The following is a 17411-nucleotide window of genomic DNA, read 5'->3' on the forward strand; positions in this document are numbered from 1 at the left end:
TATTTAAAATCTGGAAAATTGGGCAAAGAATTTGTGGCGGCCTCAAACACGAAAAAAAGAGGAGTGGTGTTGTACATAAAAGAGGAGCTGCAGCCAAAATTTGTTATGAGAGATGTTGAAGCTAGATTTGTAGCAGTGGAATGTAATTGGAATTTAAAGAGAGTGTTGGTAGTCGGACTTTATGCACCTAACGGTGCAAAGGAAAGCTTCTTTGAGGATTTAAGGAAGCACTTAGACGATCTTGTATATGACCAGATAATTCTTGCTGGAGACTTCAATGGAGTGACAGATTTGGAACTAGACAAAAAGACTACAACAGCACAAAAGAAAAGAGGATTATTGCCAAAGCTTTTTTTTGAGTTGATTCAACAAGAGACTCTCGAAGACGTATGGAGGAGAGAATATCCTAAAACCAAACAGTTTACTTTTTATTCTGCAAGGCATCTTACATTATCAAGAATTGATATGATCTGGGCCTCAAAGGACTTAGCGTTATGGACTAAGGAGGTAGAAATAATGCCGATGGTAGGCTCAGATCACAATCCAATTATGTGGAAATTTGGAAAAAGGAGAAAAAGGAAAGCCTGGAGAATAAATGAGGACTTGTTACAGGAAAGTGAGAATATGGAAATATTGAGAAGAGAGACAAAGTTTTTTATACAATACAACGTGAATAAAGAAGTACCAACCAGTAAAGTTTGGGACGCGTACAAGGCGGTTGTAAGGGGCATACTAATGGACTTAAATGGCAGAGCAAGGAAAAAGAAAGAGGAGAAAAGACAAGAGATTGAGGAGAAAATAAAGGCCAAAGAAGCACAGTTAAAAAAGAGACCAGGGAAAAAGAAAATACATCAGGAAATCAAAATTCTTCAAGAACAGTTAACAGCAATGAGTAATAAAGAATTGGAGTGGAACCTTAAAAGACTGAATCAAAAAGCTTTTGAGGGTGCTAATAAACCTGGGAAATATTTGGCATGGCAATTGAAGAAGAAAAGGGAAAAGAAAATAATAAATAAAATCTGTGAAGAAAATAAAACGTACCTGGAGCAGACTACCATTAGTAGAGCCTTTTATAAATTCTATGCTAAGCTGTATAATAAAAAAGAAGTAACCAAAGAATCAATAGCATCATATTTGGAGAAAACCAAACTTCCAGAGATCTCGAAAGTTTGGAGAAATAAGTTGAACAGTGAAGTAACTGATGAGGAAATAAGTAAGGCAATACAATCCGCAAATCTAGGAAAGGCGCCAGGGCCAGATGGACTTACGGCTAAATTTTATAAGACAATGGCCAACGAACTGGCACCATTCCTAAAAGAGGTGATGAACGGAGTTTTCAGGGATCAAAGAATTCCAGACACTTGGAGCGAAGCGAATATATCATTGATCCCAAAAGAGGGCCAAGATCTGACTAACGTGAAAAATTACAGGCCTATATCATTACTTAACAATGATTATAAAATTTTTGCGAAGATATTGGCGGAGAGACTGAAGGGGTGGCTCTCGGAAGTCATAGAGGAAGAACAAGCAGGCTTTTTGCCGGACAGACAAATAAGAGACAATTTAAGGACAGTGATCAATGCTATTGAATACTATGACAAGCGTTGTGATAAAGAGGTTGGTTTCTTCTTTGTAGACGCTGAAAAAGCGTTTGACAATTTAAACTGGGATTTTTTGTTTGCCACTATGGAAAAGCTACAACTGGGAGAAAGATTCATCAGAGCAATTAAAGAAATTTATAGAGACCAGACTGCAGCAATTGTAGTGAATGATGAACTGACCAAGAAATTGACGATTAGTAAAGGAACAAGACAAGGTTGCCCGTTATCTCCATTGTTGTTCATTTTAGTATTGGAGATTCTGATGATACAAATACGACAAGATGAGGAAATACGAGGAATAAAAATAAAGGACTATTCATACAAGGTTAGAGCATTTGCAGATGACATAATGTTAATTGTAGAAGATCCATTGGAGAACATGCCAAAAGTGATAGATAAGATCAAGGAGTTTGGTGACTTGGCAGGTTTCTTCATTAACAAAAAGAAGTCAAAGATATTATGCAAAAACATGACTAAGCAGAAACAACAATTGTTAATGGAAATAACGGACTGTGAAGTAACTAGTAAGGTGAAATATTTGGGAGTTGAGCTGACTGCAAAAAATATAGATTTGTTCAAGAACAATTATGAAAAATTATGGACTCAGATAGAGAGAGACTTGATCAAATGGAATAGACTGAATTTGTCATGGCTGGGCAGGATTGCAGCAGTTAAGATGAATGTGTTACCAAGAGTAATGTTTTTGCTACAGACAATACCAATCATCAGAGACTCTAAACAATTTGAAAAATGGCAGAGGAAAATATCAGATTTTGTTTGGGCAGGCAAGAAGCCTCGAGTGAAAGTAAAAGTTCTACAAGATGCAAAGGAAAGAGGCGGAATGCAACTGCCCAACCTGAGACTTTATCATGATGCAATCTGCCTAGTTTGGTTAAAAGAGTGGATGACATTAAAGAATAAGAAACTATTAGCCCTAGAGGGATATAAAAATTTTTTTGGATGGCACGCATACTTATGGCATGACAAAGTAAAGGTCAACTCGATGTTCCTGCATCATTTTGTAAGGAGAAGTTTATATACAATCTGGAAGAAGTACAGAATTTACCTACAAGAAGGAACCCCCTGGTGGGTGGTTCCATACGAGGTGATAGATCCGAGAGCTGTTGATAATGAACAACAATGTTTAACGTACAAAGAAATAACCAAAACTGAAGCATTTAAACTTAGAATAAAGACGCAAGAGGAACTATCACCTAACTATGATTGGTTCCAGTACAGACAGATTAGAGACTTATACAATTCGGACTCTGCAAAAGGGGGCATACGAACAGAGAACTCGGAACTAGAGCAGACCCTTCTTAAAGAAGACAAGAAAAGAATATCCAAGGTATACCAAGTACTGTTGAAATGGTATACCGAGGATGAGATAGTTAAAACACAAATGGTGAAATGGGCTATAAACTTTAATAAAGAAATAACAATGGAGGCATGGGAATACTTGTGGAAAACTACAATGAAGACAACGACATGTATTAATATTAAAGAGAACATTTTCAAAATGATTTATCGTTGGTACATGACACCAAAGAAGATTGCGCTAGGGAACTTGAACACTTCTAATAAATGCTGGAAATGTAGGAAGCATGAGGGCTCCCTCTATCATATGTGGTGGTCGTGTGAGGTAGCTAGGCAGTTCTGGGGGGAAATAATAAGAGAAATGAGTGAAATTTTACAGTTTCAAATAAATAAGAACCCAGAACTCCTGCTGCTAAACTTGGGAATGGAGGGAATTCCAGCCCATCATAGGACGTTGATATTTTATATGACTGCAGCAGCTAGACTTTTGTATGCGCAGAAATGGAAAGTACAAGAAGTGCCAACTATTGAAGATTGGATCTACAAATTGCTGTATATGGCTGAAATGGATAAGATGACAAGAAAACTGAGAGATCTGGACCCAGGGCAGTTTAACACAGACTGGGAGAAGCTGAAACAATATCTGGAGAAGAAGTGGGAGGTGGGAGGAAAACTGTGGCAGTTTGAGAACTACTGAAGTACAATAAAAGTATAAAAGAGAGGGGTGACTTTACCGGGGGAGGAAGAGAAATGTGAATTTATAAGCAGTTAGATTAATTAATTGATTGAGATATATATAGATATGTAAAGGTTAATTGATAGAATATTGATAGAGAATAATTAACGGTTTAAACATGAGGATTGAGTAATTAACAATATTTTTTTTTTACTTGATAAGACTTATATGCACCAAACTGAATGTATAGAAGAGTTAAAACGACTGATTATGTGATGAGTTATATAGAAATACTATAAAAAGAAGAAATGATTAATATATAGAGAATAAATCAAATTGTTTGATTTAAATGTGGGAAATTTTTATGGTTTATGATATATAGAAATATTCAAAACTGGAAAATGGGATAAATTGTTTATCTAAAGAAGTATAGTTTGGATGTATAATAAGTAAAAGAGTTAAAGATGTACTGCTTAATATAATGGAGAATATATATCTGTTTTAGACAGAGGAAGTTATTAGAAGTAAGGGAAAAGGGACAGAGGGTGGGAAAGCTGTTGGAAGTCAACAAAAGGGGGGGAAAGGGAGGGGGTTAGAAACGAAAAATTAGGGGAAAATTGAATGTAATGGAATGTAAAAATATTAATGTTCTAACCCAATAAAAATTTTTTTTAAAAAAAAAAAGAAAAGGTATATGACAAGAAAGCAATTTTGTATATTTACACAAAAAAGTATATAGATATAGTTGTATTTCATAGGACAACTTTGATTAAATTGTAGTAGTAGTTAGATTATCAAGGTAGTTATTCTTTATTTATTTATTACATTTCTAGACCACCCTCCCCGTTGGACTGGCTCAGGGTGGTGTAACAACACACAATTTATAACATACAGTTTAAAACAATCAAAACATTATAAATAGTTGGAGAGCTCCCGAAATTACAGCTGATCTCCAGACTACAGAGATCAGTTCCCCTGGAAAAAATGGCTGCTTTGGTGGGTGGTGGATTTTCTGGCATTGTACCCTGCTGAGGTCCCAGCCTTTCCTTCTCCAAACCCTCCCCTCCCAGGCTCCACCCCCCACAAGCTCCAGGAATTTCCCAAACTGGAGCCCACAATCCTTCGACATGGCCAGAAAAATCTGCTTCCCATTGCACCCGTCTTTTTAAACATGGATCTAGAGGAGTTAGACGTTTTAGTCTGTAGTTGCAAAATAGTAAAAGTCCAGTAACACCTTTACTAACCAACTTTATTGAGGCATCCATCTGCTCTGTACATTGGACAAACCTGCCAACCTCTGCGCAAAAGAATAAATGGACACAAATCTGACATTAAAAATGGCAACATCCAGAAACCAGTGGGAGAACACTTCAATCTACCAGGACGTTCCATCAAGGACTTAAAGGTCACCGTAGTTCAACAGAAACCTTTCAAAAACAAAATCCAACGGGGAAACTGCTGAATTGGAATTCATATGTAAATTTGACTCAGTCAAACTGGGATTGAATAGAGACTATGAATGGTTATTTCATTAGCAGAAGTAACTGACTTCCCTAACAGAAGCAAACTGATCTCCATATCAGAAGCTACTGTTTGCATCTACTCCTCCCTCCCCTCTCCACCTATATATCTGACCAGTTCCTTCTTGCCCTCCATGCATCTGACGAACAGAACTGTGATTCTCGAAAGCTTATGCTACAATAAAGTTGGTTAGTCTTAAAGGTGCTACCGGACTCTTTTTGATTTTGCTACTACAGACTAACACGGCTAACTCCTCTGGATTTATTGAGGCATAAGCTCAGATCTGACAAAGAGAGCTGTGGTTCTCGGAAACGTATGCCTCAATAAAGTTGGTTAGTCTTAAAGGTGCTACTGGACTCTTTACTATTTTTAAATATTGGTCACTTCCAGCCTGGTGAAAACTTCTAGAAAGCTTGCATAGTGAATTCCTACATGTCTTCGGCTGGTCGGTCGTAGAAGGCTTTCAAGGGCGTCGACGCTCCCGAAGCGCCCTCTAGGGGGCGCGGCCGAGCAGACCCCCTGACCAGACTACAACTCCCGCCGTGCCTTGCGGCGCCCGTCTCAGCCGAGGCGCGAGAGGAGGCGGCCGCGCGGAGCCTGCTGGGAGCCGGCGCCGATGGTCGGCGGCGCGGTGGGGAGGCGGCCGAGCGAGCGCCCTCCGCTGCCGCCGCGTCCTCCATTCATCGCCGCCCCGGCCTCGGCCCCGCAGGCGCGCCGCCATGGAGGCGCTGATTCCGGTCATCAACAAGCTGCAGGACGTCTTCAACACGGTGGGCGCCGACATCATCCAGCTGCCGCAGATTGTGGTGGTGGGGACGCAGGTGAGGCGGGCGCGGCCTCGGCCAGGGTGACCCCGGGAGCTGGGAGGGGCTGCCTTGGGTGGGGCGAGGGAAGGGGCCTGAAGGGGGCGAGCCAGGCTCACGGCATTGCAGTTCGCTCCCTCAGGACCGCTGCTTGACCCCTCCTATTAGCACATACGATTTGGGTAGGGTTGCCAACCTCCATGGGGTTGGCTGGAGATATCCCGGAATTATAAGTGGTCTCCAGATCCCATGGATAAAATGGTTACTTTGGTGGATAGACTCTGTGGCATGATACCCCACTGAGTTCCTTCCCCCCAAACTGCCCTCCCCAGTAATCCAATCTCCAGTAATTTCCCAGCCTGGAATGGGCAACCCTTTTTGTTCCCCTCCTTCAGTATGACTGCTTTTGGTTTTAGTTTATTCTGCACTCTCCTGTTTGCCATTCATTGGAAAAGAAGGGAGTGGTTTTTTAAAAAAAAAATTAGGCAGGTAAAGGTGCATGCCTCTTAATTATCCCGAAAGAGGTTATCAGCATTTCACAATACATCGCCCTAGTGGGAAGATGTGCCCAGTGTGGTTCTTCAGTAGCTGTGCTTGTGCATTGACAGTTTGGGGTTGCCAGCCTCCAGGTGGTGGCTGGAGATCTGGAATGACAACTGATGATGACCAGGCTACAGAGGTCAGCCCTCTTGGAGAAAATGGCTGATTGGAAAATGGAGTCTATGATGTTATACCCTGTTGAGGTCCCTTGCCTTCCCAAACTCAACCCTTCCCAGAACCCCCGCCCCCCAAATCTCCAGGAATTTCCCAGCTCTGAGCTGGCGACCCTAGTTGACTTGCATCTCCCTGACCCATTTCCAAGACTGAAGTTTTGGGGAGGAGGTGAGGAATAGCAAGTCTAGCAGCTCAGGCTAAAAATGCAGATGGAGCAGGCCCTAAGAGCACAAATGGCAACAACAGAGTGACTTGGTAGGGGCAGGTATGAGAAAATAGGTGGGGCTTCCAAGAGCAGCCATGCCTTCGCCTACCACAAAGATTCTCTCTGGGTCTTTCTTGCCACCAAGCTAATTGTTTTAAAATAAGTTGTGTTACTTGCTCAGTCACACAACCAGCGCCCCAGAATTTTGCCTCACCCTGTTCTCTTCCTCATGTCTGCCATGGGAATAGAGACTGTGTGTGTTAAATGGAGTCAGTTGGAATATGTTGGGGGAAAAGAAAGAATATATGGGTAGAGAAAAAGCAGTGGTATATGGGAGGGATAACAGTGACCATAGGAATTGTGGGGAGAAGAGCTGAATTTATATGCAATCCCAAGGTGTCCAGAATAAGGATTATTATTAATAATAATTGTTGCATTTTTTGGTGTGTCAAGTGCTTTGTAGTTTTCTCTTGTAACAATATTGGGAAGAATTGAGCAACTTACAGTTTGTACAACTGAAGCTAAACTAATGCAGCTTCTAGATTTCAACCTAAGTTTAGTTGGATAACCGTCTTTGTCTGTAGTAGAACAGCAGAATTTGAGACTGGTTGCACCTTAAGAGACCATCAAGGTTTTCAGGATATAAGCTCTGAGCTCTCGGAATCTTATATCTTGAAAATCTTGTGAGTCTCTAAGGTGCAATCTGACTAACCTAATTTTTTTATTTACAAGGGAATGACAAGTCCCCCCCCCCCATATAAACAAAACTGATGCTGGAGAAAGGCAGAACAGAGACAACTGACATTTAAAAGAAGCTTTATTGTGGATGGATGAAGTGGGCTGTGGTTAACAATAAATCTGTTTGTCTTGGGGGTGCCACAGGACTCCCTTTTAATCTTCATGCCATGCCATGGTTACCCCTAGAATTTGATACTGGGAGGAACATAACAGGAGAACAACTACTGCTGTCATGCCTCCTTTGTGAGCTTCACCAGGGCATTTCTTTGGCTGTTGAATGAGATGCTGGACTTGATGGACCTTGATTGGCTCCAGCAGGACAACTCTGATGTTCTCCCACTTAAAGAGAGAGAAGTAGATTCAGTGTAAATCCCGTGGTTTTGGAGTCAGTTTTGCTCTGTGTGCGATGAACCTAAATGATGTGGGTGAAGCTTGTCCTCACAACACCCCTGTAGAAGTAGGTTACCAGGCTGCGGTTTTTACAAAGCACAGCTGAGCGAGTGGAACTCTACCCAGTCTCTTCACAGCTGAGATTGAACTCGGCTTCCTGGGTCAAAGCCGTCTTGCGGTGTCTGTAGTGAGTAAATGGAGGGTTTGATGGGCAGGAATGAGAATGTATGAAACTGCCTAATACTGGATCAGACCATCGGTCTATCTAACCCAGAAATGTCTTCTTTGATTGACAGCAGCTTTCAGAATGAGGTATAAGGAAAGTGAGCGCATGGGAAGGGGGACATGATGAATTTCATTGCTAAATCAAGAGCAGGATTTTGTTCTGGAAGCTGGATAGTTGGGAGGTTCTCTGAGAGCCATATAAAAGCCCTCCTTGACCTCTTCAGAGGAAGGGCATAGAACGATCAGTATGGATACCTGTCTTCCCCCCCTTTTGGGGCTTCAAGCAGTCAAGAGGAATGGATTTTATTGGGGAAATGGCACAGATGTATGTGGGTTAAATCCCCTCTTCCTGGTACTGTAACATTGATCCATTTTAGGGGGCCCTATGGTTGCTTTTTAAAGCCACATAAACAGTCAGCAATATTTGGTGTAAGTATGGGATGAAAGTATGAACATAGTGAGGACTAGGATGGGTGAGCAAAGGGGCCAAGTCCGTGGGATAAGAGATGGAGTAGAGTTGATGTGAAGGATTAGAGATTAGGGAAATCAGAAGGGGAATTGAAGTCACTGGGGAAAAGTGTAAATGGTCAGTCAAGAGGATCTTCATAGAATCATAGAGTTGGAAGGGGCCATACAGACCATCTAGTCCAACACCCTGCCTAGCGCAGGATCAGCCTAAAGCATCTCTGACAAGTATTCATCTTGACTTATCAAAGCTGAGTGGCCTCCATGGTAAAGTTAAATTCTGTTCCAGAAAAAGCTGAACTTTTCAGCTTATAGGAATGAACAAATATTATGTCATTTCTTATTTTACATAATTACAGTTTTAGTTGTTTTGCATAATTTATTGAGGTTTTTGCTCATCAGAGCAAGAACAGTGAAAGTACATTCACAGCAATCGGGTGTCGTGTTCCACCATTTTTCTTCTGAGATTGCAACATCCATAGCTGGGGCCAGAAACTACATTTTTAAAAGTTGGGAGCCTGAGGAAGCTGCAGCTTGAGTCCACTGCACCATTCTGCATATTTTTCTGTTTTCCTACAGAATCAGTTGGCCCAGAGCCCCGGCTGCGTGTTTTCATGCGTAATAGAGAGCAGTTTCTCAGAAAACCTGAAAATGAATGTCTGACCTCATGAAATGGTTCGGTCTTCAATGTAATGAGAGGGAGGCAGAAAATTTTCAGTATCAGATGATGTTTTAATTTGTGTTTGAGCTGAACAGTCCAATCCAGACAGTTTCCTGCTTATTGGGGCTGCGGTTGGACTGCAGCTCCAGCAGCTGATTTAGATTAAAACAGATTCATATTTGCTGCAAGTGTGCAGGTGGATTTCCACTTGGCCCAATTGATGGGCATTGCTAGAGAGTTCATGTAGATGTTAAAGGGAAGGAGATCCACACAAAAGTTTTTGAGTTAAAACAACTTTATTGAAGGTTTTTAATGCTTTTTATTATGCAATGAATTAGTAAATGAGATAACTTGAAAATTAGGTGTACCAAGTTAGTGACTAAAATTATATATATAATTATATATTATATATATAAAGCTTACATTTTATAATACACTCTACCTCCTAAGCATGTTAAGAAATCCCCTTAACATACAAGGATTGCTAAATACTCGGTTTCCTTTGTACTAATCAGTGTCCAGCATGCAATCAGTTTTCAGTGTGCAGGAGTCTTACCAAGTCCGTCTTCACCGTCTTGTGAAATCCCTTCCACAGGATTCTGATCAAAAAGCCCCAATTAACTTTATTTTAAAAGGAGTTTGTAGAAAGAAACAGGGATGAGACTGGATCATCAACACCCACAGGCTTATAATCTCAGGGTTCCTCTGATCTCTTTGACTTGCTCTGGTCTGAAGATAGAAGAGTAATCTAGAAACAATTATTTATGATTGATGGTAGGTACAATAAGCTAGTGGTTCCAATTAACTCATTTCCTCTCAAAGCTGGAGGTGCGTTATCAAGGCTACTCTAGCCTTATCTGTTCTCGCTAACAAAGTTGTAAAATGTAATGACGGGAAAGGCTTGGGTTCAGCCAGAGATCATATGCCTGTCTCTAACAATGCATATAAGATCAAAAATCTGTATAAAAATACACAGAATACTCAGGTTTTACATAGGAAAATCATGCAGCACTCTGAATGGAAAAGTAGTAATTTATATATTAATTCACTATCCATGGCTGATTTGATACATGGTTAGAAAAGTAATGCTAGCCCCGTTAACATGTAAGTCCTATTGAATTCAGTGGGACTTATTTCTGAGCAATCATCAGCTGGAAAATTGAAGCTTTCCTTGAGCTTCCGTTACTTGCTGTCCTGGAGGCAGGAGACGCGCTGCTCTTCCTGGCAATTTGTGCAGCCCACTTACCCAGTATCAGTTTATGGAGTGGGTGCAGCTTCAGCTTCTTTTAGTCTTGGCTTCTGTTGTATTGGAGTGTCGACCGTTCATTCCTTTCCTCCTTTCCCTCCCAACTCTTTGCGAAAGCTGTGTTATAAAGGATAAGAGGCAAGAGTGTAATCAGCAGATTTATCATCTTACACGTGTTATCTTACTGCAGAATCACTCTTTGTCTTTTGGCTTTATTGACCTTCTCTGGTGAATTGGTGTTATTCTCAAATGCTGCATTTGGATGATCCAAGCTGCAATCCCAGCAAGTAATGGTGGAAATAGGCTTTGTAAACAGATACTGTTTTCATGGAGAACAGTGTGGTTAATACTCACATGCATATTTTTTTAAAGAAAGCAAGGTCTTTATAAACTGTGTTTAAATTTGGTAAACTAAGATTAAAAAGTTAACATAGCAGACTGCATGACTTGCCAAGTTGGGCTCTTGTTGTAAAAGTGCCTCCTTCCATCTCCTGTGTTCATGGAAGATTTATTGGTACAGGAATCCTTACATGTTGGTGCACCTGTGAGAAACTTTGTTTGGTCCACTTCACACTAGTCTGATAAGTTCTCTCTCTTTAAGGAATGGGTACACAGTTCCCTATGGCAGTCAGAGGGAATGTGGCCTTCCACATCCTCTCTGTGCTGTTGTCAGAATTTCATCCTATTAAGAGATCAAGCGTATGAAAATGTATCTTACTTTTTTTTTCGATCAATTGATTTCTGCTGAAATCCATTAACATGGGGATAAGGCACAAGATGCTTTCATATACTGGCTACACTTTCCTTTCTTGACAATGGGTTGCAGAACACATTAATGCTCAATAACATATTTGTGTTTTTCTTATTAAGTTGGCTTCAGCATCCATGGCTTATCAGGAATATAGATCTACTAGCAACAATGCTTGTTGTGGGAAAAAATACAACGGGTTCTAGAAATGTGATTTGGTGGGCCCCCTCCTGGCGGCAAGCGGGCGCCTCGCATTGGCCTGGAGGCCAGAGCAGGAGGGCCCTGAGGGGAGCCACGGGGAGGAGTGCTCGGGCTGTCGATTCCATGGGTCCTCTTCCGGCAATGTGTCTGTGCCTCCCCTTGGCATCTTCCCGCTTTGGCCTCCAGGCTACTGTGAAGCACCTTCTTACCACCAGGAGGAGTGCTCAGGCTGTCAATTCGCCAGCCCACCTCTCTGTGGCAAGCGAGCACTTCACAGCAGCCCCCAGACCAGAGCGGGAGGGCACTGAGGGGAGGCGTGGGGAGGAGTGCTAAGGCCATCGATTTGGTGTGCCCCCTCCTGGTGGCAAACGGGCACTTGCAATGGCCTTGAGGTCAGACTGTGTCTGTGCCATCATAAACAGTAAGTTGTCGCCAATACGGCTTGCCTTTTATATATGACAGATAGTGCAGCCAGCCTTGGTCTCTCCACCTCAAAAAAGCAAATGTGGAGCTGGAAAAGATGCAGAAGAGGAAAGCCAAAGCAAACAAATCATTGGAGGGAGTTTGAGCTTTTCAGTTAAAAAAAAAAGATCATTAAAGAGAATGATAGTGGAGATTTGCATAATTATGCACGGTGTATAGAACTTTTCCTCCCTCTTCCAGAATTCGGGGGTATCCAGTGAAGATGGGACAGCATATTCAGGACAGGAATGAAAAAAAACGAGCACACTGGTACACAATGCAGGATTCATATATGGAATTCATTGCCATAAGATGTAGTGATGGCCGCTAGCTTAGATGGCTTTGCAAGGGGGGTGGGGTTCATGGACGAGAGGTCTGTCAGTGGCTGTTAGCTATGATGGCTGATTGGGGCATCTGTGTTTGGGGGCAGTAGACATAAGAAGAGCCCTGCTGAATTAGACCACTGGTCCATCTAGTCCAGCATTCTGTTTCACCCAGCACCCCAGCAGTTACAGTGGAGGGCTAACAAACAGGGCGTAGAGGCTGTGGCCTTCCCCAGTGCTGTCTCTCAGCACTGGTATTCAGAGGTTTGCTGCATGTGTGTATGGAGTTTCCGTTAACTCAGCACGGCTGACATCCATTGATGGACCTCTCCTCCATGAATCTGTCTAAATGCCTTTTAAATCCATTCATTCTCATGGCTAGCCACTGGTGGTGAAGTCCACAACTTAATTACCGCTTAAAAACTATTGCATTTCGTCTGTTTTGAATCTATTGCCCATCAATTTCATGGGGTGATTGAGAGTTCTAGTGTTATGGGGAAAATAAAAAGTTGTATCCACTTTCTCTTCTCCATGTGTAATTTCATAAACCTCATGTCCTTCCTTCCCTAGTCATATATCTCTTGCTAGAGGTGGCAACAAGGGAGGTTTAGGGCCTTCCATGGTACCTAGTTGGCTACTGGGGGGGGAATAGATGGGACTGTTGGCTTGATCCTGTGGGCCTGCTCCTTGGTTCTTACGATCTTCTGTAAGTTGTTTGACGTGCCAGATTCCTATGCTGTTGAATTTCAAGCCAAGGTGAAGAATTCTGTAGTGGCCCTCTTTTCTTTGGCATCTTGATGAGGACTTGCCTTCTGCTGCTTTGTGGTAGCTGGGGGTTCTTATCTTACGCATTTCTAGCATAAATTGACACATTATCTTTGGGTATTGGTAAATTTTTAAAACTAACCAGTATTTCAGTTTTCCCTTCACGCCTCCCTTTCCATGCTCTTCTCCTTGCTTTGTTGATGCAACTTTTCCTTTGAAATATGCTCTGTCGAACTTGAGTGACCTAATTTTTCATTCTCTGTGGACCTGGCTTAGTCCTGCTTAGAGCATGTTTGGAGGTAGAATTGGAGCACAATTACTCAAGATATGTTTGTGCTTTACTTTTTCAGCCATTTTTCACATGCATGAAAATTAATGTTGGAGGTTGTTTTATTTTTGAAGATTGAGGGAATACTATTTAGTAACAAAGTGAGCTAGTACTGTTTCCAGTGTATATTGAGGAGGCTGAGGTCTCATGTTGATGTGGCTTTCTCCCTTTTAAAAACGAAATGTAGCTGCTTTGAGAAACGTAATTGAATCTGTGCAGTTTTATGTTAGATTTCTAAAGGCATATTAATATTAACTTCTGCTGACCTAATATATAGGCTCTCAAATCATCTACGGTTTGCATAACCACAGTGGTGAGTGAATTTTGAAAGAAAGCGGCTTTGAAGTGAACATTTTTTTCTTCTGAAGTGCAAGAAATATTATTTTTTATATTTTAAATCTTTGAAATATTTCAAAGAATAATGGTACCTTATGGCTCTTAATAATGTGGATGATGCAATGCAGGTGGGATATTGTTCTCAGCTATCATCATGAAGACGGATGGGGTGATCGTTCAGAATTAAGTACAGTCAGGTTCATCCTAGTGCTATATGGGAGTCATTGCATTGTTCAGTGTGATGCACGGTGAGTGGCACACTAAGGTCACTTCCACACCGGTTTGGCTTTACTGCTGCTGGGAAGCTGCTTCCCCACCCCTTACTTCTATTCAGCATTGTGGTGCTTTCACGCATCTTCTGCCTCTTCCTTGTGATCCTTTTGGGAAAATCCCAGAAATGCCCGGGAGGCTGCCATGGAGATGGCGAAGACCAGATCTTTCACAGTCTCACCATCATTAGTGCTGTGTTTTCCCTGCCCCAGTCCCCTGTGGTGACCCCCTATACCACCAGACTGGAGCAGGAAAAATGCGGGAAAACCTGCTGTCTGGAAGCCCTGTTGTTGCAGCTCCTGTTTGACAGCTACCTCAGCAATGAGGAGACCTTGGGGACTGGCTGTGTGGAAGTCAGCTAACGCTGATTTGGTATGTGAGTGTGATCATGAGGAATACTCATGGGACAAAATTAGGTGGCATTATTGTGAGAAAAACAGAAGAGATGAGGGGGGGGGCTTAAAAAGCACATGCTATGTTTTTGTAGGTGACTTGTTCTGATTTATGCTTAAGAAGAGCGCCTCATCTCCAAACCAAATTAGTTTTTCTGAGTAATGTTGTGTTATTAGGAAAGTACTGTCTGTGTTTGTTTCTTGTCAGATGGATACACCAGATCTAATTACTGATTTTAATCTTCTAAAGGCCAATTATAGTGAAGATTGGGAGGCTCTGTGAGGGTTGACTTTTCTTGGGTGAGGCATCTGTAATCCTGTGTGTGTTTGCCAAATACATTCTGGAAATGGCCTTGGGCTTGCTTCAGGTTGTCTGGCTTCAACTACATTGGAACCACTGTTGGTGTTAAAATACCTTAAAGACAAGGACTTTGAAAAGTACGAAAGTGGCCAGTGTCAGGCATTGTATGCATGCCTTGATATGAAAGGTATGTGTATACTGTTGTGATGGATGGGGCATTTTTAAAAGCCTGGAAGTGCTGTACACACACAGCTGTAGGAGGACTATAAGGATTAATCCCTAACAGAATCACTGAACTTTGAGTGGCAGGCTACTTCAAGGGATCTGATTGGGTAGCATGAGCTGGAAAGAGGAGGGTCTTTTTTTCAGTCCTAGCAGAGAGGACTCCAGTGTGAAGGGTTGGGAGATGGAATCCTAATGGAGAGCAGTTTTCACACCGGCAGGAGAACAGGGAGGCTGGCAAGGAGGTTTGGGAAGTAGGTCAGATTCCCAAATGGGCCAAAGAAGGGGATAGATCTTCTAAGGAGAGACTTTTCCCTACCTAGTTAAACAGGGAGGAAGCTATGGAGAGTGAAGAGATCCCTAGTTCGGTGTGATTGGAAACTGCCTGTGGAGACCTTCAGATTCAGTTAACAACTGAAGGAAAGCACTGGTGTGTGAAGAGCAGGGGACTGGAGTACTAGAAAGTGTTTACCAGCAATCCTAACTCCAGAAGAGAAAGAGAATACTGAAAGAAAGTATACTAGAGTGCTTGGGGAACTACAAAGGAACCAAAGTCTCAAAACAGAAGCCTTTAAGTATGTGTGAAGAAAATTAGAACATGCACAGACTTCTGTTTGTGTGCTTTTCACGTTATCTCAGAAATTTTCAACTTCTGATTTCACCAGACCGTTTCCCTCTAAAGAAAATAAACTAGTTAATTATGTTTGGAATTTCAAAAATGCTTCTGGTGCCATTTCTGTTGCTTGAGGATGAGGGAATGTCATAAGTTTATATTGAACCAAATGTTTAGGAAGAAAGGTGGACTCCGAAAGCACCCAGATCTTGTAATGTGGAAGACAGGATTGATAAAGGTAATTGTTTTTAAAATTAAATCATATTTTTACTTTAAAAAAATCTTAACACTCTTCTTAAATAGGTTTGAAAGAAATCTAAATTTAATATACCTTCTATGATCAGTGTGGTCTATGGTGGAAGTTTGTCTTCTTAACAGATCTTGATGGCTACACCCAAATTAGTTGCCGGCAAGTCTCCCTGTGCAGGGTGTAATAAAGCGAAATTAAGCCCATTTGGGATTACTGTGGTAACTGTGGGGAAATTGCTGCCTCATTTGTTGTATGAATATTCCATTGTTGAGATTTGTTCTGAAGGAGTTAAACTAGTATCTGGTCCCTTATATTCCAAATATGAAGGTAATTCTTGGAACTGATATAGAAGTAACTAGTGACTTTCCCATTTCATCCTGGTCAGGAGGGACCCTAGTTTAGAGGCAGAGCATCTGTTCCATGCATAGAAGGTCCCAAGTTCAATCCCCAAGTTTTTAGTTATATAGATCCAATGATGTGAAGGATCTTCACCGGAGACTGGAGCTACCAGCCAGAGTGGACAATCCTGACCTTGCTAAACCAATGATCTTATTTGGCATAAGGCAGCTTCATGTGTGAGGATTTTTCCCCCGTGTGAGATTAGTTTCATATATTTTATATTTGTATCTTCAGTTGTATAGATTGCCCTTTAAAACTAGGGCCTCATATAGTAGCTTATAATAAATTCATAAAAACGTAGTGGCTCATTAAAAATTAAAATATTTACAATGCAATCCTATAGAGTTATTCCAGACTGAACCCACTGAAATCAGTGAACTTAAATTGGAGTAACTCTATATAGGACCACACAATTATGGTGGCAGAAGCTTTTGTGGGCCTCCACCTGCTTCATCAGATACATCAAATGTGTCTTCAGTTAAGAACATGAGAAGAGCCCTCCTGGATCAGACCACCATTCTGTGTAGTCCGACATCCTGTCACACAGTGGCCAACCAGTTACTTTAGAGGGCCAACGATGGAGCATAGAGGCTGTGGCATTCTGCTGGTGCTGCCTCCTGGCCCTGGTATTCAGAGGTTTACTGCCTCAGAATGTGGAGGCTGCCTTTTAGTCACGATGGCTAGAAAGTCACTGATAGACCTATCCTCCACAAATCTATTCAGTCTCCTTTTAAAGAAGGCTGTGCCTGTGGCCATCGCTGGCAACGAATTCCACATTTTAATGACTTGCTGAGTAAAGGAGTATTTCTTTTTGTTTGTCCTGAATCTACTGCCCATCAACTTCATTGGATACCTCCAAATTCTCATATTTTGGGAGAGGAGGAAAAAAGTTATCTCCATAGACTCTCTACCCTATGCATAATTTTATAAACCTCTGTCATGTGCCCCCTTAGTAATCTTTTTCTGAACTGAAAAGGCCCAGTCTCTTTGGCCTTTTCCCGTAGGCAAGATGCTCCAACCCCCAGTCATCTTGGTTATCCTTCTCTGTATTTTTTCCAGCTTTGCAATGTTCTTTTTGAGACATCTCAGCCGCCCTGAGCCCATCTGTGGGGAAGGCGGGGTATAAATAAAATAAAATAAATAAATAAATAAATAAATAATATGGTGACCAGACCTTCACACATTAGATCTGTACAGGGGCATTATATTTGCTGTCTTATTTTAATCCCTTTCCTAATA

General features: G+C 41.7%; 1 protein-coding gene across 6 annotated transcripts in view; it reads left to right on the forward strand.

The window, feature by feature from the left end:
- Window positions 1-5732: 5732 nt before the first annotated feature.
- Window positions 5733-17411, forward strand: part of DNM1L (dynamin 1 like) — a 43982-nt gene continuing 32303 nt past the window's right edge. For all 6 annotated transcript variants that reach the window (XM_054988243.1, XM_054988244.1, XM_054988239.1 and 3 more), the window contains exon 1: window positions 5733-5936. In XM_054988243.1, the coding sequence (XP_054844218.1) occupies window positions 5835-5936 (102 nt within the window). In that variant the 5' untranslated portion in view covers window positions 5733-5834. The remainder of the gene's footprint in view (window positions 5937-17411) is intronic.

This window comes from Eublepharis macularius, chromosome 9 (genome assembly GCF_028583425.1).
Source record: "Eublepharis macularius isolate TG4126 chromosome 9, MPM_Emac_v1.0, whole genome shotgun sequence".
NCBI lineage: Eukaryota > Metazoa > Chordata > Lepidosauria > Squamata > Eublepharidae > Eublepharis > Eublepharis macularius.